At 37.6% G+C, this 22,148-nt stretch overlaps 1 protein-coding gene and 1 non-coding gene across 8 annotated transcripts; one reads left to right on the forward strand and one right to left on the reverse strand.

Moving 5' to 3' along the window:
- Nucleotides 1-1,153: 1,153 nt before the first annotated feature.
- Nucleotides 1,154-5,701, forward strand: LOC112715553 (RING-box protein 1a-like). 7 transcript variants are annotated; one of them, XM_072204819.1, is made up of 10 exons: nt 1,357-1,781; nt 1,912-1,931; nt 2,009-2,069; nt 2,449-2,532; nt 2,663-2,746; nt 3,034-3,171; nt 3,323-3,595; nt 4,260-4,431; nt 4,927-5,000; nt 5,358-5,701. In XM_072204819.1, the coding sequence occupies exons 1-5, from the start codon at nt 1,676-1,678 to the stop codon at nt 2,686-2,688; spliced, it is 297 nt and encodes a 98-aa protein (XP_072060920.1). In that variant the 5' UTR covers nt 1,357-1,675; the 3' UTR covers nt 2,689-2,746; nt 3,034-3,171; nt 3,323-3,595; nt 4,260-4,431; nt 4,927-5,000; nt 5,358-5,701. The 7 variants fall into 7 exon arrangements, with proteins under 7 accessions (XP_072060921.1, XP_072060920.1, XP_072060924.1 ...); XM_072204823.1 differs by having other exon boundaries at nt 1,358-1,781; nt 2,449-2,504; XM_072204820.1 differs by lacking the exon at nt 3,034-3,171 and having other exon boundaries at nt 1,154-1,781.
- A 6,708-nt stretch (nt 5,702-12,409) lies between these two features.
- Nucleotides 12,410-12,516, reverse strand: LOC112719518 (small nucleolar RNA R71). The gene has a single exon (XR_003161817.1). It is a non-coding gene; the product is annotated as a small nucleolar RNA R71 (small nucleolar RNA).
- Nucleotides 12,517-22,148: the final 9,632 nt, after the last annotated feature.

The raw sequence follows: 22,148 nt of genomic DNA on the forward strand, positions 1-22,148 counted from the left end.
TAGATATAAATTATTTTCCGATAGATTTAGATCCTTGATGAAGAATGGAGACTCTTTCTAAAGAAACAAATGAAAGATGAATTGAAGTTGAAGAATTAGTCACATTAATGAATTGAAATCCAACATAGCTCTTTTCCCTCAATGAAGAGAGGATTAGCTACTCATAGCTCAAATAATTACAAAAATGGGTATGAAAATGTGAAAGAAGTAGAAAATTAAATAAGAATATGAAAGTTTTCCCCCAATGAAAAAATAATTTGGGAGTTTATACTAGTCTGACTATTCTGAAATTCAAATTATAATCAAATGTACTTCCTAACTAACTCTAACTAATGATCTTCCTTGCCCTTTTTGGATCCTGAGCCTTGTGAGTTATTGTGTTGATGGTTGTGAGCTTGATTAGTTGGGCTTGATTATCAACAGAATCGCCGGAATCAACTGGCTCTACTAAAGTAACTACTCGCTTTGGATCTACAACTTGAAGATATTCATATAGGCATAGGTAAAGGTAGATTAACAATTATTGCTATCTACTTTGATTATGCAGAGATATAATTCATGGCAAACCCTAAATAAATGGAACCCCAATCCCTTGGCAATTCAATTTCTCCTAACCTAATCAACCATCAATTTCTTGAATAATTAATTGTGCTAAGAGATTTTCCTTGAAAATGGATCTTCGCCATTCAATCTAATCAAATCTTGTCATTAATTCGAAAGCTCAGAATGATTTCCTTGGATCTTGGGCTGTATTGCAAGTAGATGGCATCAAACGCCAGTTTGATGGCGTCAAATTCCACTCCTAACATCAAATTGTGCAATCCTTTTGGCGAGTCTCGCGTTTAACGCACTACAAGAAAAAGGTCTATGGCCACACTTTTTTTTGTCACGCTTTAAAAGCGTGGCCAAAAGTGGTCAATGTCCATGCTTTTGTGAGGGTGGCGATTGAATAGAGATTTGGCCACATTTTTTTCTCTACGCTTCAAAATCGTGGCGAAAAGGGTCAATGGCCACACTTTTGTAAGGGTGGCAATTGATTAGAGAAACGGCCACGTTTTTTCTGCCACGCTTCAAAAGCGTGGCTAAAAGTAGTCAATGGCCACGCTTTGTTGAGGGTGGCTATTTAATAGAGATTTGACCACTTTTTTTTGCCACGCTTAAAAAGCATAGCCATAGAGAAAAACAGACACGCTTTAAAAGTGTGGTGACAGGATTTTCTTATACTGGCGTTTTAAAAGCGTGGCCGTTTTTTATAACTTTTTTGGCACGCTTTAAAAGCGTGGCCAAAAAAGTTCCCAAAAAAATTTTTAACTTTTCGTTTCTAACAAAACCCTTATTCCCCATTCCCCTAACCCTTAATCACGCAGCAGCGGCGCCCCCTCTCTCCCTAACCCTAATGTACTCCTCCTCCATCCTTCTCACGCTGACACGCAGGACGGCAGCAGCGGTGGTGGGTTCGTTGTCGCTTTCATGGCGCCTTCGCGAGTCCCAGCTACCGCGCTCTTCTCCTCCTCCTCCATCCTTCTCACACAGGAGCAGTGGCCGTTCTTCGCTGGCGTTCTCACTCTCGCTTCCAATAACACTCGTTAGTCAACCTCTCTCACAACCCCTCCGTTAGTGCCCCCTCCGCCAGAGAAAGGAAGAGATTAATGCGACACTTGATTCTGATGTTCCTATGGTCCCCGCCGGCCAGCCCTCCAGCAGCGCCGCTGGCCCTTCCACCAAGAAGCCCAAGCTCTTCGAGATCAAGAAGTGGAACGCTGTTGCTCTCTGGGCTTGGGGTTCGTTTTTCCTTAAACCCTAACTTGTTCCTATTTTTTAGTACGATTATCTCGCACTTTGAAGTTATTAATATCAAATGCTTCTGTTATTGATTGCAAATATTGTTGTGGATGACTGTGCCATCTGCAGGAACCACATCATGGATCTCTGTAAGTTTCTTCTCTCACTTCAACTACTTCGATTTATGATCTTTCACTTTTAAAATATTTTTGTTTGTTGGTTTTAGGTATCGAGTGCCAAGCTAAATCAAGCTAGTGCAACTAGCGAGGAATGCACTGTGGCTTGTGGTAATGTTTCGGTACCATACTCTGATCTTGTTCTTCCTGTTTTAAACATTAATTGCTGATTCAGTATGAAATAATGTTTTCTTAAATTAGCAATACTGTTAAAGCAAGCTAGTGTTTAGTTAGTTTGGTTAGTTTTGTAAGTTTATACTTAAGCTGATACAGTAATGTGTTATGAATATTCCTCAAATCGAATTAACTGAAGTAGTTTTTGGAATTGAAATGCCAAGGAAAAAGAAACAGCTTTTGATTTTCGATACAGTGATGTGTCATGATTTTCGATACAGCTGAAACAGCTTTAAAGGCAATAATTAAGTTCTTCTTGCTCTCTAATTACATGCATTTATATATGAATGATTATTTGCATTCTGTTTTTATTCAGAGTTTATAGAAGCTGTAGAAGCAAAATCATCTTCTTCATCTGGGTATGGTTCTATGGTAAGCGTCCATGGGTATTTAGAGGAAGGTAATTCATTAAGTCTGCAAAATTGTAACAATGAATCTTTCTCTAACTGTTGTTTATGTATGTTCAACTTTAATTTGTGGGAAATGGGAATTGTTTCTTTCATTAACTGTTCTGTTTCTTTGTTTATCAGTGCCTTGTATTAACTCCATCTTGTGAAGGCAGAGAAAGCTAGAAGATACATTCCAAGAGAATTCAAATTGGCTGAAGCTTTTGGGTAGGTCCAATATTGTAATTTTCTCTCTTTAGATTATAAATGCAGCAATTCTTTTATGGGTTTGAGTCTTTAGGCAATTTATAAATATTGAATCCAAGAAATGTCGTCAGTTTAGAAGACTAACTGTTGCTGACGTGAACTCGGGGATATTTTTGTTTGGTTAATTTTCAAGACTGGTAAAATCATTCTAAAATCTTTTGAATTTTGATAGGACTTGTAAATTATGTTAAACTTTGAAATTAAACAGAGGTTGCATTAATTATTACTTGATTATTCTTTTTTAAAAGACCATGGAAGCTAGTTTGGAGGGCCAAAGCTATCTAGATGTTCCTGCATCACAAATGGTGCATGAGCAACTTTGGGTAGATAAATATGCACCAAAGTCATTTACTGAGCTTCTTAGTGATGAACAAACAAATCGTGAGGTACATCTCTAGTATGAAATTTAGCTCTGGAAAAAATTACTTACAAGAGTTATAGTTGGAAGATATAAACATTTTTTTCTACTTTTTTCTTTAATTTTTTTAACAATTTGCTTTTGTACCCATTAATTGATTTGTTTTTTGTCTGAGACAGGTACTCTTATGGTTGAAATAATGGGACTCTGCTATTTTTGGATCTGAAATTCGAAGTACATCAGATGATGTTTTGTTTGCTTTGAAGCGACATTCTTCTGTTGCCCAAACTCAGCGACCTTTCAATTCAAAGTTTTCAAGGACAAACAGAGGAGCCAAATGGAGTAGTGGGAGGTATAAAAATTCAAGAAGTATGGATGAAAGTAGTAACTCACAGGGCATTGAGGATATACTGAATACAAGGACAACCAATGTTGGTCCACCAGAACAGAAGGTATTTAATATTTTTTTGGTGCTTGAGCTGCATTGTACTGTTTAAATAGTATGATAGTACCCTTTTGCAATGCCAATGATCTGTTAGAATTGCTCGTTTCTTCAGTACATGGCATGCTTATTCATATCACCAACTCACTTTTGCATATTTGTTGTAATTTCACAATAACTTTAGTATATTAAAATAAGTTATACTAGCTTTAGAATCAATGAGATGTTTATTTGGAAAACATAAAAGAAGAATAAAATTAAGCAAATTTTAACATGCAACTAGTAAAAGTACATAGCAGTAAAGGGTGAAGACTGAAGACTTTCTTAAGTTTTTTTTTTTTTGTTTTATGGCTTATGGCCAAGTTGTTGATCAATTAGGTAACCTCCACCCCCTCTTTTATTATTAATGGTAAAATGCATAATAGTAAACCTTAGGACACTTTTGAATATATTAGATTATGTATATTGCTTGATAAAAGAAAAAAGGGGCTGCGGCATGTGATGATTTCTGGACTAAATTGTGAGAGTATACCTAATTGACTATGAAGTATTATTAGGCATTGGATATATATCTTACATGCAGCTTTTGAGTTTTTTTTTTAATATATATATATATATATATATATATATATATATATATATATATATATATATATATATATCTTGCATTACAGGCTCAACCAGTGAATGTTCCAACTAGTTTTAAGCAGAGGGCAATACTGGTGGATGAGATTTGGCATGCTGCAGGTGACAATGCTTCTGATATTGATTGGTATGCCTAGCGCACTGTCCTGGCAGGAACATACTCGACAACCGAGATTTATATGCTGACAGATACATCTCCTGGTTTGTTTTTCTGCCCCTTCTTTCTGAGCATACAAATTTTCTCGTATTTTTTGGTTGATTTAAGCTTTCCATCCATTATTTTGTGTTTTTTGTGCTTTTCTTTTTATGGTAATCATTCTGTCGATTGTGATATCTTTCATCAATCATTCAGTTCCATTTGATTCCCCCCTCCGCTCATTCTCTCTTTTTCAGTATGTGAATAGCCAGAAAATATTAACTGTGTTCAATTGTCCATTCTCTCAAACTCTCCTTATTTTCTTGAACTGATCCTGTCATAGTACCAATTTTCTCATGGAAATGAATTTGAGTAGTATCTTGATAAAGTATGTAATCAGGGGAAAAACAATGGAATTTATTCTTTTATGCCCCTCCCCACCTCACTCCATCAATATAGTATCTTATACTTAGATGGATAACAAGCTGTTTGTGGCTCTGATGTGGTGTTGTAACAAGTGAAGACATTTCTTAATACATCTTTCGTTTGTTTCTTGTTAGACTTCCATGATACATGGGCCTTCCTGGATGCTCGAGTGAAAAATGCTTTTGATCTAAAGAAAACCATTCAAGAGGTAATTCTGATTCTGTCCGTTGAGTTTTGGAACCTTCTCGTATTAACATGACGAGTATACCTAATTTCTGCTTAAATTGTTTACTGAAATTTGATCTCTACCTACTTGCATTGCATCCTGCATTGCCAATTGGTTAGATTCCTTTCTCCCTTTTGCATGGTAATTCAATGGTTCCTGTTACCTTTTTTTTTTGTTTCTTTTTTGCAAAAGAAAAAAAAGCACTGAGCTTGCTTGCCAATGGGGTTATTCCTTATTTCTTCATTGTTATGTCTTTGGTCGAAGATTGTTAGCATTTTCATTATGTTCTACGAAAAGGAAATGAAATCATTTTGTTGATGTTGGTGTTATTTTTTTCAGCTCCACCAAACATTGTTGGGAATCATTCTGAGAGGGGGATATTGAGCTCGATTATGTACTTGTTGGGCACAAGGTTGTAAGAAAAATATAAAATACAGAAAATGAGGGACCCTGACGTGATCTTGAGATCCCAGACCTACTATTAATTTTCCATTGCTTTTGTAATTATACATGCGTTTTGCTTAGTTAGTGAATTTCGGTTGGATAGTAGGTTGAAGGGTTTTTTGTTACTGAAAAAACCTGGAAAGTTTTGTATGAGGATTAATGTATAAAACAATTATACCAAAAATTGTTATTAATTACTGTTTAATTTATCTTGTAATAAAAATTGCATATTATATTTATAGGTTTGGTAATAAAAAGGGATTGAATTTTTTTTTTAAATTTGATAAGGCTGTCGCCACGCTTTAAAAGCGTGGCCGTATCTCCAGCTATCGCCACGCTTTAAAAGCGTGGCCGTATCTCCCGCTATCGCCACGCTTTAAAAGCGTGGCCTGGTCTCCCGCTATCGCCACGCTGCAAAAGCGTGGCCGTATCTCCCGCTATCGCCACGCTTTAAAAGCGTGGCCGTATCTCTCACATATGGCCACACTTTTTAAGCGGGGCAGTCTGCAAAAGCGTGGCAAAAAATAAAGCGTGGCGATAGGTCACCAAAAGCGTGCCGATAGAGCAACCGCTACCCTTTAAGAGGCCACCCTTTCAAAAGCATGGTGGTAGCTCAAAAAGCATGGCTAAAAAGCTATCGTCACGCTTTTTTCAGCTTTTCGCCATGCTTTAAAAGCGTGGCAATAGAGCTGTTTTCTTGTAGTGACGCCGCTGGAGTAGCGTTGAACGCTATTTCCTCTTTTTCACTGGGCTCTTGGCATTGAACGCGAAGTTTCTAGTATTGAACGTCACTTGTGATTCAGTTTATTGCATGTGGGAGTGGAATGGCATTGAACACTGCTGACATGGCGTTAAACGCCATAACTCCCAAGACATTGTGCAGGTGGGACATGGAATAGCATTGAACGCCAATGTCACCGCATTTAGCGCTGTGAGTCCAGAGAGTAATCATAGACTATTATATATCGTTGGAAAGCTATAGAAGTTAGCTTTTTAATTCCACTAGAACCGCATCAGTTGGATCTCTATAGCTCAGGTTATACTTGTTAGAGTGTGAAGAGGTCAGGGTTGACAGCATCTACAAATTCTCTTTGCACTTGTCTTCAATTATTGGTTCCTCCTTATTCTTTTCTTTAAATTTTCAATATTTTCCTGCATAAATCAAAGCTCAAAGCAACTCCAAAGGGTTGCAGAGAAAAATTCTGCTGAAGCCTGGCTCCATTATCCAAGCACCATTATGAGGTTATGCATGAAGGCCAGAGTACCACTGGAGGATGAACACCCAACCTGGCTGTATCCAGGCATGCCTATGACCCTCGAAAGGATGATGAATGTCACAAAGGCACAATAGAGTCAAAGGCCACAAAGAAGGAGAAGGAGAGAAGAACCAAGGGAGAGACTAGCAAGCAAGCAAGCGAGAAGAAGAAGAAAGACAAACATGATAAAAAATGAAAGGTGGAATTGCTCCTTGGTTATTCTATTCAATAAAGAAAGAACATGTTTGTTTTAGTTAATAGTTAAATGTTAGTTTAGGACATCAAGCATTTTGTATGTTTAACTTTGCAATAAGTATGCTAGTTGATGCTGGGCGTTTATCGTCGATCTAGATTTTCACAAAGTAGAATTTCATTTGTTGAAAGTATAGTTTAGACCAATAATTAACTCCCAAATCAAATAATCCAATTCAAATCAAAATATAAACTGAGAGTGCTTAAACCTTGGGTCGTTCTCCCTAGGACGCAATTGAAGTATTATTTCTTTGGTTGTTAAGGCAAAAGGGGGTTTTCAAACAAGAAATTAAAAATTAAAAGAACCAAGAAATCAAAGAACTAAGTAATGAGCAAAATTGTAATTAATGCATAAAAGGAGCCTTGACTTGGGAATGAGAATCCAAGGAATCCTATCATCGCCATAACCAAAACTATGGTAATTATGATGAGTCTCTCTCGCCTAGTTAACCCCAACCATCGAGGAGTAAGTCAAGCAAGCATAATTGACCTTAATCCATAAGTCCTAACCAACTTACCTAACTAGTTGATAAAAGGCTAGCGTCAATGGAAACAAGAGTCAACTAACTACCCAAGAATTACCACTAAATGTCAGAAATTATGACTCTAGTATCCTAGGAATTCAACCCACAAGCCAAGGTATGAAAATCTACTCAAAATCTAAGGTTGGCATTTTCACAAACACCTTGTGTGCATAAAAGTAAAACATGGAAAATTGTAAAAGGAAAATGGAGAACTATAACCAACTATCAACAAAACCAAATGTAAACAAGCAATCAAACATAAAGGAAGCATGAAACATAAAATTCAGCAATCAAAACTTCAAGAAACACAAAATTGCAATTATAAACAAGTAACTTGAACCAAGGCAAATGAAAGTAATGTGCTATAATTAAAGAGGAAATTGAGAGTACTTACAATTAAAGAGGCAAAATCAAAGATCAAAGCTTGCTATAAAATGCTACAATTAAAATGGAAACTAAAACCCTAAGAGAGCAATGCTACACTACTCCTACTCCTACTCCTAATTACTCTCTAAAACTCTCTAAGTGAGCTCCCTAAGCTAATTAAGTAAGTGCCTTCAAATGTGTTGATATCCCCTTTATATAGCCTTTCATTTCAGCATTCCAGCCCTCCAAAATGGGCCAAGAGGCCTCAAAATACGCGCTGCACGTGTTTCATTAATGAAATCACGTGTTGGATCCTGAGCTGATGCACAGATGTGTGCGTCTGCACACTCGGCTAAAAATCCTCCTGTGCGTACGCACAGGTGCTCGTGCGCATGCACACATGAAAGTTCTTGCTTGTGCATACGCACGCAGGGTTGTGCGCACGCACACCTCGCTGTGTGTACTTTTCCTTGTTTTCTTCATGTTTTCTCCCTTGTGCAGGCTTCCTTACACTTTTGGCCATCCATTCTTGCCTTCAAGGCCTGAAATCACTCACAAACCATATCACATCATCGAATGATAAAAAAGTGGAATTAATTTGCTCTATTAAAGCACAAAATTGCATGTTTTCACATTTAGGAACAAATTAGGGATCAAACACAAAAGTATGCTATTTTGGTGCTTAAGTGCGAGTTCATATACTAGAATCTATTCAAATCAAGCCAAAATATATCGAAAAATATGGACTCATCACTAGCCTAGGTGTGTGAGCTTTCACTTTCACTGCTTGAATGCTTGTCTTGTCCCATGAGCCTTTTCAATTTTAATAAAAGAAATGTTTGAACAAGAAGAGGAATAGTTCCTTTTTATCTAGAAGTGAAACAACAGTAAGTGGTGATATATGTTTGATTGTGTAGTAGCTCACTCATAATGAATAAAGGATAGATTGCTCACCTTTTAGTAAACACTAGCATGTTGTCTATGAATCTTAGTAAATAAAAGTCCTTGGATGAAAGAAAAATAAACAAAAAGAAGGAAAAAGAAAAGCCAAAAGTGGCAGCAAAAACAAAATAAAGCAAGGAATAAGGCTAGACACCAATAGCTTGGACCATAGGACATATACCTGTGGTGTCTTTATACTAGGATCTGCTTGGATGATTAGGTTCTATGGAGTACTTTAACACTTGGTAACTTGGGTTAACTAACCCGGAATTATCAACCAAAAGTCCACTATCAAGAACAACCTAGTTACAAGACATTTAGTAACCCAAAGAGGTGCTGGGCATCAATGTTCTAAGAAGAATTATGAGCCAAGTTTCTGTAATGAATATGTGTTGAGTACAAATAAGCTAAGAAACTGCTACAACACATGACATTGAGCTAAAACTTACACGGAAAGAAAATAAAGAAAAGTAATTACCAAGGATGAGTGAATAATAAGAGGTCATAGCAGTATGTAAATTGATGCTTGAAGGAGACATTCTATGCCTAAAGATCAATAAGAAGTGAACTACTGCATTTTCTGCATAAAACCCCATGAACTAATAAAAATGACTTGCTGACATGAGCATCCCCTTCTATTTCATTCTTTCTTCTTAATAATTCAGTACTTGCTTAGGGACAAGCAAGATTTAAGTTTTGTGTTGTGATGCCAAGGCATCATAGGCTAGTTTTATTAGCCTTTTTCTTTGTTTTTAATAGGTTTTATGCACTTTCTTGAGTTATAAGTAAGCAAATTGGGTAGAAATTCATGCATACCTAGATTCATCCAATTATGATTAATTTGATGCAATTTCATGAAAATTATGGTATAATTACTTGTGTGCTAAGAATGATTAGAATTCTCATGACTTTAGCAAAGCTTTGATGCATGTGTTGGTTGATGATAGGTGAAAGAAAGTATGGAGGAAGGTTGGAGAAGGAGCTTGGAGAAGATGAAGAAGAAGCAACGTTGGTGGCCAAGTTGGATCACCAACGTCGCCCCCAACATTGGAAGAGGGGCAAAGCAAGTCTCTGCATGATTTACTGATGTTCACGTTTGAGGGAGCGTTGGACATCCAACGTTCCCCCCAACGTTGTGATGAAAAAGTCAATTCTGGAGCTAAATGAATTTTGAGTGACGTGTACGCTTCTATCACGGGTACGCGTGAATGAGCAAAACTTCTTTATCCACGCGCAAGTGTGCGTCACACGCACGTGTAGAATGGCAAAAATGACCATCTACGCATACGCGGGGATCACGTGTACGCGTCATAAAGTGACGTTGGAGGTCCAATGTTGCCTCAAACGTTCCTTCCAACGTCCGTGATGCCAAGCCCAAAATTTGGAATTGAAAAACTTGAATCAACGCGTACGCATCAATGACGCATGCACGTCTATAAGAAAAAGGGCAACTGACGCGAAAGCGTGGTGCACGCGTACGCGTGAACACGCAAAATTTCAGATTTCACGCCTTAGCATAAAGCACGCGTACGCGTGGGTAAGCAGAATGTTGGCCCTCCAACATTGAGTCAAACACCAATGACACCAGATTAGCTGGTTTTTCTGATTCATTCTTAAATGGCGTTTGAGTCAACGTTGGCCATCAAACGTTGACTCCAACGTGAAGCATCATAATTCATAATTCAAACAGATCCTCTCAATAGCAAAGGGAATCCAATTGGAGAAACTTCAATCCAATTCCATCAAGGCCAAAAGTCCAATTCAGAGATTGAAGATCAACGGAAGAAAGTGTATAAATAGTGGAGAACTTAAGTTAGAAAGGGCCTTTTCCCCATTTTTTTTTATTTGAGACTTACTGGACTTTTCATTTTCAGAATTCAGAATGTATCTTTTGATTTCAATTTCTATTTTGTGAGCTATGAACAACTAAACCCCTTTCATTGGGTTAGGGAGCTCTATTGTAATTCAATGGATCAACAGTAGTTTTCATCTTCTTCCTTTTTCTTTTCTCTTGATTTTTGTTAGAAAGTTTTCGGTCTTAATTTAATTGGATAGTTGTCTTGAGAAAGAAGCTGTCCATAATTGGAATTCTTCGGATCCTTGAGAGAGGGATGAAGAATTCATGCTAGAATTGCTTTCTCACATTGGATTAAATCGGGGGTTGGATGGATATAGTAACATGTAATCCTACCAATACTTTGATCTATGAATTTGTGTGGTATAGTCAGTGACCGAACTTCAACTCTTCCCATGTGTAATTAAATCAAGACATTGGCCAATTGTTCATGCTTAGAGAGATTGGTGAACCAAGACATTGGGATCAATTCATCTAAGATTGCCAAGCAATGTCAATGAATGAATTGATTGAGGAAGAGATGAAAATAATTTGATTCTGAGAGTTCAATATCTCCCAAAACCCAATGAATCCCCTACTCTGATCTTACCCATTCTATTTACATTCTGCTTCTTTAATTTTCATGCTAATTCCCCATTCCCATATAATTTCTTGCAATTTAATTTCTGTCATTTACTTTCTTGTAATTTAAGTTTCCCACCAATTCTACCTTCTGAAATTCTCAACCAAATCTGATTTCACTCAACTAGCACAATTCACCAATTATAATTGATCGATCTACCAATCCCTGTGGGATTCGACCTTACTCTATTGTGAGTTTTTACTTGATGACGAACCGGTACACTTGCCGGTAGAAAATTTGTTGAGAGGCAAATTTTAGCGAACCAAGTTTATGGCGCTGTTGCCGGGGATTGGTTTTGTATTGACAATTACTGAATTGGAGGATAACTAGATTGAGCACTTTACTTTTCTCTTGATTAATTGAATTTTAATTTTAGTTGTTCATCATGTTTTGTGCAATTTTTAGTCATTTCTTTTGAATTTTTATTTACTGCTTTACTTTCCAGCAAACTAACTCACTAACTATTTGATAAATTGCTCTAACCAAGCTAACTATACTCTATTTTAGTGGACTCTGCATTTTCTTTTCTTGTACTTGTTCATTATATGACAGGTAGAAGAGAAGCCTCAACCTTATTTGATAGTGAACCAGAAAGAACCCTCCTGAGATTAAGGAGGGAAGCAAGAGGAAAGAGGGTTGTCGGTGTAGAAGCAGAGGAGGAAGATTTGAATATAACCATGGAGGATGATATAGAAAACCATCATGAAGGAGAGGTGAATAACCATGCCAAAAGAGGTGGACCCAACCCTGCTGGACAAGAGAAGAGAGTTTTGGGATCATACATCAATCCAAACCCAGGAAACTGTGGTAGCAGCATTCAAAAGCCAATTATCAATGCTAATAACTTTGAATTGAAACCTCAGCTCATAACTCTTATCCAGAACAACTGCTCTTTTGGAGGGAGTGCCCAAGAGGATCCTAATGAGAATCTCACTAAATTCCAAAGGATATGTGACACAATTAAATCTAATGGTGTTCATCCTGACACCTATAGATTACTACTGTTTCCAATTTCTTTGAGGGACAAAGCATCAAAATGGCTAGAATCCTTTCCCAAGGAAAGCTTGACCACCTGGGAAGATGTAATGAGCATATTCTTGATGAGGTTCTACCATTCACAAAAAGTAAACAGGCTAAGAATGGAAGTACAGACATTCAGACAGCAGGATGGTGAGACAATTTATGAAGCTTGGGAGAGATTCAAGGATTTGGCAAGGAAATGCCCCCTGATATATTTAATGAGTGGGTGCAGATCCATATCTTCTATGAAGGGCTGAATCATGAATTGAAGAAGGTTGTAGACCACTCATCTGGAGGTTCCCTAAATAAGAAGAAGACCATTGAAGAAGCCATTGATGTTATAGAGATAGTGGTTGGCAATGAATACTTTTATGCCTCAGACAGAAGCAACAATAGGGGAGTCCTAGAATTAAACCATATGGATGCAATCCTGGCTCAGAACAAGATGATCACCAAGCAACTGGCTAAATTGACCAAGCAAATGGAGAAAAATCAGGCCGCAGCAATCCATACTCAACCATCACCTCAAGAAAAGTTGGAGACAGAAGAATGAGTTAACTGGGAGGAAGCTAATTACCTTGGAAATTCATCTAGGCAAGCTAATGATCTGTATTCTAAAACCTATAACTCTAGTTGGAGAAACCACCCAAACTTTGGGTGGGAAAACCAACAAAACCAAGGCCAAGACCACAGACCACACAATCCAACTCAGTATAACAACTCAACTCACCAAAACTCCAACCAAAGACCATACCAGACCACACAAAACACTTACTCACAGCAACCATACCAAAGCCACAACAACCACTCTCAACACCCCAAGTCCAACCAACCATCACCACATGATAAAGATAGAATGGCTAGAATGGAAGCTATGATTGCCAATCTTTGCAAAGAGTCTGAAGCCATGAAAAAATTTCGGGAAGAAGTGACGGGGAGTATAAACAGCCAAGGAGAGGTTATTAAGAACCTCGAATCTCAAGTAGGACATCTTTCACAGCAGATTCCAAAGTCCACTGATAGTTTCCCAAGTGACACAGAGAAAAACCCAAGAGGGAAAATGAAGAAGATGAGATGGGAAAAGTATAAGGCAATTACTCTTGCAAATGAAGAAATCCTGGAAGAAAATACCAATAAATCAACAGAGCACAACCAAGGGAGTTCTCAGAACAACTTGGAGAGAAAGGAACAGGAAACTGGATCTGTAGAAAGAAAAGAATCAACAGGGAAGGAAATTCAGAAATTTTATGTGCCAAGGGCACCATTTCTGCAGAGACTCCTGGGAGGTGAGAAGGAAAGGTCGTATTCAAGATTCCTAGATATGTTTGCATCTCTTAGTGTTAACATCCCCTTTATCAAAGCTCTCCAACAGATGCCTACATACATCAAGTACATGAAGGAGCTGCTGACCAAGAAAGGAACCTTAAAAGGAGGACAGACTGTGACAATGAACAAGGAATGTAGTGCCCTCATCAAGAAAGACGTGCTCCTAAAGAAAAAATATCCAGGGAGCTTTCATATTCCCTATGTCATAGGAGAAACAAGAATCGATAGAGGATTTTGTGACCTAGGAGCTAGCATAAATATGATGCCTCTATCTCTTATGAAGAAGCTGCAAATCAATGAGCTGAGATCCACTGATGTAATCATACAATTGGCTGATAAAACTCAGAAGCAGGCTGAAGGAGTAGTCGAAAATGTGCTGGTGAAAGTGGGAAACTACTTCCTCCCCACAGACTTTGTTGTTTTGGACATGGAAGAAAGTTGCCTCCATCCCATTACTCTGGGGAGACCATTTCTAGCCACTAGTCGAGCACTCATTGATGTAGAACAAGGAGAGTTGATACTGAGAATACATGATGAGCAGCTCACTTTCTAGGTCTTCAAGCCCATGCATGAATTTGAGCAAGAGAGCAAGAAATTAAAGGAAGAATACATGGAGAGCTTTTTGAAGGAGAATAGCAATGAACCACCAGACAAGCATCTGAAGTTTCCTTTGATAGATAAATAAGAAACTCAAGAGATGAAGCAACCAATAGAGTTCAAGGAAGAGCTGAAGCCAGGAGAATCAGGAAGAGCAGCTAATAAGGATCTCCCTAACACAAAAGTCAATGGAGCACTAATGGACGAAGAGAAAAGAGTTGTGAAGAAATTGCCAAGAGGATGGAGAAACAAGAAGGTGCCTACAGAAGGTTTCTCCCCTGAAGACAAGGTGATATCAATCCACCAGCCACCAATGCCACCCTATCTTCCAACCATTCCATCTCAGTTACCTCAAGTATTCACAATCAGAAAAGTCCTTTCCCTAGAGCATTTGGAGATTATTAAGGAATCAAATGGGGACAGTTTCATAGAGAGAAGAGAGGACCTTAAGCATTACAAGCCACCGTAGCAGTAAACCAACCGTCAAGCTAATGACGCTAAAAAAGCGCTCCATGGGAGGTAGCCCATGATTTAATTCATTGTTTTTAATGTTTCACTATGAATATACTTGTTGCTCTAACATGAATTCAACTTCTCATAAACAATTTTGACAACTATCCATGACATTGTGAAACATATGATCCAATCCTAAGTTTGGTGTGCTTACAGGCATACTAAGACACCTTTCAAAAATGATGATCATCTTGCTATTTTGACATGTGTTTCTTGGAATATATAGCCAAACATTAAGTTTGGTGTGCGATATATTGCAAGAATAAAGTCATGAGAATCCAAGTTCTTTTGAGTCTTGAAAGTCATACAAGTGCAACAACGTTTATAATTTTTAGTTCATGTTTAGAAATAGAAAAATAAAGTGTTCCTTATAATGGTTCAATCAAAAGTGACACCTTGAATCATATAGCCAAATACCAAGTTTGGTGTCGTCCAAAACTATGTAAAGCACAAAAGGAGTCACGGTTGGTTAAATAATCATGTGGGACAATAGTCAAAGTTTTAGTTTTAATTTTAAAGCATTGCTTGCCATGTATTTACCGCCACTTATTTTAATTCTTTCCTTTGTTTTGACATGATGGATAGGTATGCAGAAGAATAGCATGATAAAAGGGACAAGGCAATGAATGGTGAAGATAGTATGAGGACAAAAGTAGGCCACATGGTTTGGAAGGATTCTTCTTGGGAATGAAAAGTAGCACATCTTGAGAAGAGAAACTTAGAAGATCGAAAAGATATGCTCAACGAAGAGGCAACTTTTGTCTTCATTCAACCTTACATGCATACCGTTCATTCATAAACTTGCTCAAAGAATCCTAGCCATCCATTCTTCATTAAAGCTTACTATAAATGTCCTAACTTGAACCATGCATGTGAAATAGAGTTTCACACCTCTTGTACTTAGGAAATTTACTTCTTGTATTCTCTAAGACCAAGACCCAACAACCGTGTTCTATGTGCAACAAATCATCTTTGTTCACTTATTTCCATGACATTACCTTTCTTTCAAACCCCTCTTTCACCGAGATTGCATAACACTAGCCATACATCCTCATAAACCTTCAACCTCCATTCGGGTGATCATAAAGGAAACTATGGCATCTTCTTCAAGTTCCAAAAGAAGAAGAGGAAAGGAACCCATGGTTGAAGAAGGTGAAAATGAATATGATCGATGGAAGTTCAGATCATGGTACCATCAAATGAAACTTGGGTGGATGAATGACAAAAAGATATATCCAGAAGTCTCTTTCCAGCTACCTGATGACGGGTGCCTAGAGATAAAAGCCAACACCACGAAAGAGTAAATGGAAACCCAGATTATGATGAAATCTCTAGTGATATCTGTGTGGTGAATGCTGACTGGGAGAGGGGCAATCAAGGAAGGCACAAGTACTTGAAAAAGGGAGATCTCATCCCTGAAACAAAAGGTTGGTATGAGCTGAAAAGGAGATCAATTCTGGGCACAGTGAACACCTCGGAAGTTAACATGCAAAGGGCTGTCATGTTACACTGCATAATGGTGGGGGGAGAGATAAAGGTCCATGAGATCATTGCAAATGACATTCAAAAGGGTGTAGAGAAAAATTCTGCTGAAGGCTGGCTCCATTATCCAAGCACCATTATGAGGTTATGAATGAAGGCCAGAGTACCACTGGAGATGCACACCCAACCTGGCTGTATCCAGGCATGCCTATGACCCTCAAAAGGATGATGAATGTCACAGAGGCACAACAGAGTCAAAGGCCACAAAGAAGGAGAAGGAGAGAATAACCAAGGGAGAGACTAGCAAGCAAGCAAGTGAGAAAAAGAAGAAAGACAAACATGATAAAAAATGAAAGGTGGACTTGCTCCTTGGTTATTCTATTCAATAAAGAAAGAACATGTTTGTTTTAGTTAATAATTAAATGTTAGTTTAGGACATCAAGCATTTTGTATGTTTAAGTTTGCAATAAGTATGCTCGCCTAGGTGTGTGAGTTTCACTTTCACTGCTTGAATGCTTGTCTTGTCCCCTGAGCCTTTTCAATTTCAATAAAAGAAATATTTGAACAAGAAGAAGAATAGTTCCTTTTTAGCAAGAAGTGAAACAACAGTAAGTGGTGTTATGTATGTTTGATTGTGTAGTAGCTCACTCATAATGAATAAAGGATAGATTGCTCACTTTTTAGTAAACACTAGCATACTGTCTATGAATCTTAGTAAATAAAAGTCCTTGGATGAAAGAAAAACAAACAAAAAGAAGGAAAAAGAAAAGCCAAAAGTGGCAACAAAAACAAAATAAAGCAAGGAATAAGGCTAGACACCAATAGCTTGGACCTTAAGACATATGCCTGTGGTGTATTTGTACTAGGATATGCTTGGATGATTAGGTTCTATAGAGTGCTTTAACACTTGGTAACTTGGGTTAACTAACACAGGATTATCAACAAAAAGTCCACTATCAAGAACAACCTAGTTACAAGACATTTAGTAACCCAAAGAGGTGCTGGGCATCAATGTTCTAAGAAGAATTGTAAGCCAAGTGTCTGTAGTGAATATATGTTGAGTACAAATAAGCTAAGAAACTGCTACAACACATGATACTGAGCTAAAACTTACACGAAAAGAAAATAAAGAAAAGTAATTACCAAGGATGAGTGAATAATAAGAGGTCATAGCAGTATGTAAATTGATGCTTGAAGGAGACATTGTATGCCTAAAGATCAATAAGAACTGAACTACTGCATTTTCTACTAAAACCCCATGAACTAATAATAATGACTTACTGACATGAACATCCCCTTCTATTTCATTCTTTCTTCTTAATAATTCAGTACTTGCTTAGGGACAAGCAAGATTTAAGTTTGGTGTTGTGATGCCAAGGCATCATAGGCTAGTTTTACTAGCCTTTTTCTTTGTTTTTAATAGGTTTTATGCACTTTCTTGAGTTATAAGTAAGCAAATTGGGTAGAAATTCATGCATACCTAGATTCATCTAATTATGATTAATTTGATGCAATTTCATGAGAATTATGCTATAATTACTTGTGTGCTAAGAATGATTAGAATTCTCATGACTTTAGCAAAGCTTTGATGCATGTGTTGGTTGATGATAGGTGAAAGAAAGTACGGAGGAAGGTTGGAGAAGGAGCTTGGAGAAGATGAAGAAAAAGCAACGTTGGTGACCAAATTGGACCACCAACGTTGCCTCCAATGTTGGAAGAGGGGCAAAGCAAGTCTCTGCATGATTTACTGATGTTCAGGTTTGAGGGAGTGTTGGACATCCAACGTTCCCCCCAACGTTGTGATGAAAAAGTCAATTCTGGAGCTAAATGGATTTTGAGTGATGTGTACGCTATGACGCGTACGCGTGAATGAGCAAAACTTCTTTATCCACGCGCAAGCGTGCCTCACGCGCACGCGTAGAATGGCAAAAATGGCCATTCGGCCATGCCTATACCTTGTACTTATGTATTTTCAACGGTGGAGTTTCTACACACCATAGATTAAGGGTGTGGAGCTCTGCTGTTCCTCGAGTATTAATGAAATTACTACTGCCTTCTATTCAATTCATGCTTATTCTTATTCTAAGATATTCATTCGCACTTCAACCTGATGAATGTGATGATCCGTGACACTCATCACCATTCTCACTTATGAACGCGTGTGATGAGCGGATAATTTATACGCTTTTTGGCATTATTTTTAGTATGTTTTTAGTATGTTTTAGTTAGTTTTTATTATATTTTTATTAGTTTTAAAATTCACTTTTCTGGACTTTACTATGAGTTTCTGTATTTTTCTGTGATTTCAGGTATTTTCTGGCTGAAATTGAGGGACCTGAGCAAAAATCTGATTCAGAGGCTGAAAAGGACTGTAGATGCTGTTGGATTCTGACCTCCCTGCACTCAAAGTGGATTTTCTGGAGCTAAAGAAGCCCAATTGGTGCGCTCTCAATTGCGTTGGAAAGTAGACATCTTGGGCTTTCCAAAAATGTATAATAATCTATACTTTGCCCGAGATTTGATGGCCAAAACAGGCGTTCCAAGTCAGCTCAAGAATTCTGGCGTAAAACGCCGGAACTGGCACAAGAATGGGAGTTAGACGCCCAAACTAGCACAAAAGCTGGCGTTTAACTCCAAGAAGAGCCTCCACACGAAAATGCTTCAATGCTCAGCCCAAGCACACACCAAGTTGGCCTGGAAGTGGATTTTTATGTCATTTACTCATCTTTGTAAACCCTAAGCTACTAGTTCTCTACAAATAGGACCTTTTGCTATTGTACTAAACATCTTGGTGGCTATCTTTGAGTAGTCTTATGCTATCTTAGATCATGGGGGCTGGCCTCTCGGCCATGCCTAGACCTTGTTCTTATGTATTTTCAACGGTGGAGTTTCTACACACCATAGATTAAGGTGTGGAGCTCTGCTGTACCTCGAGTATTAATGCAATTACTATTGTTCTTCTATTCAATTCAGCTTATTCTTGTTCTAAGATATCACTTGTTCCTCAACTTGGTGAATGTGATGATTCGTGACACTCGTCATCATTCTCACCTATGAACGTGTGCCTGACAACCACCTCCGTTCTACCTTAGATTGAGTGGATATCTCTTGGGTTCCTTAATCAGAATCTTCGTTGTATAAGCTAGAATTGATGGCGGCATTCAAGAAAATCTGGAAGGTCTAAACCTTCTCTGTGGTATTCTGAGTAGGATTCAAGGATTGAATGACTGTGATGAGTTTCAAACTCGCGATTGTGGGGCGTTAGTGACAGACACAAAAGAATCACTGGATTCTATTCCGACATGATCGAGAACCGACAGCTGAATAGCCATGCTGTGACAGAGCGCATTGAACATTTTCACTAAGAGGACGGGACTGTAGCCATTGACAATGGTGATGCCCAACATACAGCTTGCCATGGAAAGGAGTAAGAAGGATTGGATGAAGACAGTAGGAAAGCAGAGAGACGGAAGGGACAAAGCATCTCCATACGCTTATCTGAAATTCTCACCAATGAATTACATAAGTATCTCTATCTTTATTTTATGCTTTATTCATAAATCATTCATAACCATTTGAATCTGCCTGACTGAGATTTACAAGATGACCATAGCTTGCTTCATACCAACAATCTCCGTGGGATCGACCCTTACTCGCGTAGGACGACCTAGTGTACTTGCTGGTTAGTTATGCGAAGTTGTAATAAAGAGTTGAGATTGCAATTGAGCGTACCATGTTGATGGCGCCATTGATGATCACAATTTCGTGCACCAAGTTTTTGGCGCCGTTGTCGGGGAATTAAATGTCCTAACTACAGTTTCGCATTTGTTCCCTGTAATAACAGTGCCAAGTTTTGATCCGGCAACAACACCAAGTTTTTGGCGCCGTTGCCGGGGATTGTTTGAGTTTGGACAACTGACGGTTCATCTTGTTGCTTAGATTACGTATTTTTCAGAATTTTTAAGAATGAATTCTAGTGTTTCAAGGTGATGTTCTTATCATCACCAAAGCTGATTGATCTCCATCAATTTAGCTCTTGAATGTAATATCCTGCTGAAGCTTGGCTAGCCATGTCTAATTTCTTTAGACTGAAGCTTTAGACTAACATTGCATGATTCCTGGAATTCTTATTAAAATATTTGAATTTCTTTATTTTCTTCTCCATATAATTTTCGAAAAATCCAAAAAAATTACAAAATCATAAAAAACCAAAAATATTTCTTGTTTGAGTCTAGTGTCTCATTTTAAGTTTGGTGTCAATTGCATGTTTCTGTTCTTCTTGCATTTATCATGTGTCTTCATTGATCTTCAAGTTGTTCTTGATGATTTACTTGCTCTGTTCTTTAAATTCTCTTGTCTTGAGTGTTTTGTTGTTTCTCATATGCATTCCCAACTTGTTAGTGTCAATAGTATACAAACTTCTAAGTTTGGTGTCTAGCATGCATTGTTTATTTGATCTTTGTTTCATTTTGATTATTCCTCATTATTAAAAATCCAAAATTTTTTTTTTAATTTGTGTCTTTTCAAGTCAATAATACAGAGAATTGAAGATTCAGAATATGCAGCAGAGGAATTACACAAAAAAAGCTGGGCGTTCAAAATGCCCAGTGAGGAAGGAAAATTGGCGTTTAAACGCCAGCCAGGGTGCCTGGCTGGGTGTTTTAACGCCCAAAAGGGTAGCATTTTAGGCGTTAAACGCCAGACCATTCTGGCGTTTAACGTCAGGATGGCACAAGAGGGAAGATTTTGTTTTTAATTCAAATTTTTTTTCGAGTTTTCATAATTTTTCAAAATCAAATCTTTTCAATCATATATTTTCAAAATCAATTTCTTTCCAATTTCAAAAATACTTGCTAACAATTAATGATTTGATTCAACATTTCAAGTATGTTGCCTTTTCTGTTGAGAAAGGTTTAATGTTTGAATCATATCGTTTCTTGTTAGCCAAGTCATTGATTTTAAAAATCAAATCTTTTTAAATTGTTTTTCAATCATATCTTCTCAATCATATCTTTTTAAAACTATATATTTTCAATCATATCTTTTTAATCACATCTTTTTCAAAATAAGTTTTCAATCATATCTTTTTGATTTCTAATTTCAAAATCTTTTTCAAAAATCACTTTATCTCTTTCCCAATCATATTTTTCGAAAATCATTCTTTAATTTTTCAAAATGTTTTTAAAATCTTTTTAAATTTATTTTCGAAAATTTCTTCCCCTCTTCTCACATCCTTCTATTTATGGACTAACATGTACAATTCGAACTCTATCTTTCTAAGTTCGAATTCTTCTACCTCTTCCTTCTATTTTTCTTTTCCTCTGACACCTCAAGGAATCTCTATACTATGACATAGAGGATTCCATATTTTCTTGTTCTCTTCTCTTTCATATGAGCAGGAGCAAAGACAAAAGCATTCTTGTTGAGGCTGACCCTGAACTTGAAAGGACCTTGAAGTGAAAACTAAGAGAAGTTAAAGCACAACTCTCTGTAGAGGACCTAACAGAAATCTTCCAAGAAGAAGACATGGCAGCCGAAAATAACAACAATGCCAACAATGCAAGGAAGGTTCTGGGTGACTTTACTGCACCTACTCCCAACTTCTATGGGAGAAGCATCTCTATCCCTGCCATTGGAGCAAACAACTTTGAGCTTAAGCCTCAATTAGTTTCTCTAATGCAATAGAATTGCAAGTTCCATGGACTTCCATTGGAAGATCCTCATCAGTTTTTAGCTGAATTCTTGCAAATCTGTGACACTGTTAAGACCAATGGGGTTGACCCTGAGGTCTACAGACTTATGCTATTCCCTTTTGCTGTAAGAGACAGAGCTAGAATATGGTTGGACTCACAACCTAAAGAAAGCCTGAACTCTTGGGAAAAGCTAGTCAATGCCTTCTTGGCAAAGTTCTTTTCACCTCAAAAATTGAGT

This window comes from Arachis hypogaea, chromosome 10 (assembly GCF_003086295.3).
Source record: "Arachis hypogaea cultivar Tifrunner chromosome 10, arahy.Tifrunner.gnm2.J5K5, whole genome shotgun sequence".
Lineage (NCBI taxonomy): Eukaryota > Viridiplantae > Streptophyta > Magnoliopsida > Fabales > Fabaceae > Arachis > Arachis hypogaea.

Bases quoted from the DNA above. Each gene is read 5' to 3' on its own strand.
- LOC112715553 (XM_072204817.1), top strand. From the start codon at position 1,650: ATGCGACACTTGATTCTGATGTTCCTATGGTCCCCGCCGGCCAGCCCT. The intron at 1,782-2,008 runs GTTCGTTTTTCC...TGTTGGTTTTAG, and splicing joins TGTTGCTCTCTGGGCTTGGG to GTATCGAGTGCCAAGCTAAA. The intron at 2,070-2,448 runs GTAATGTTTCGG...GTTTTTATTCAG, and splicing joins GGAATGCACTGTGGCTTGTG to AGTTTATAGAAGCTGTAGAA.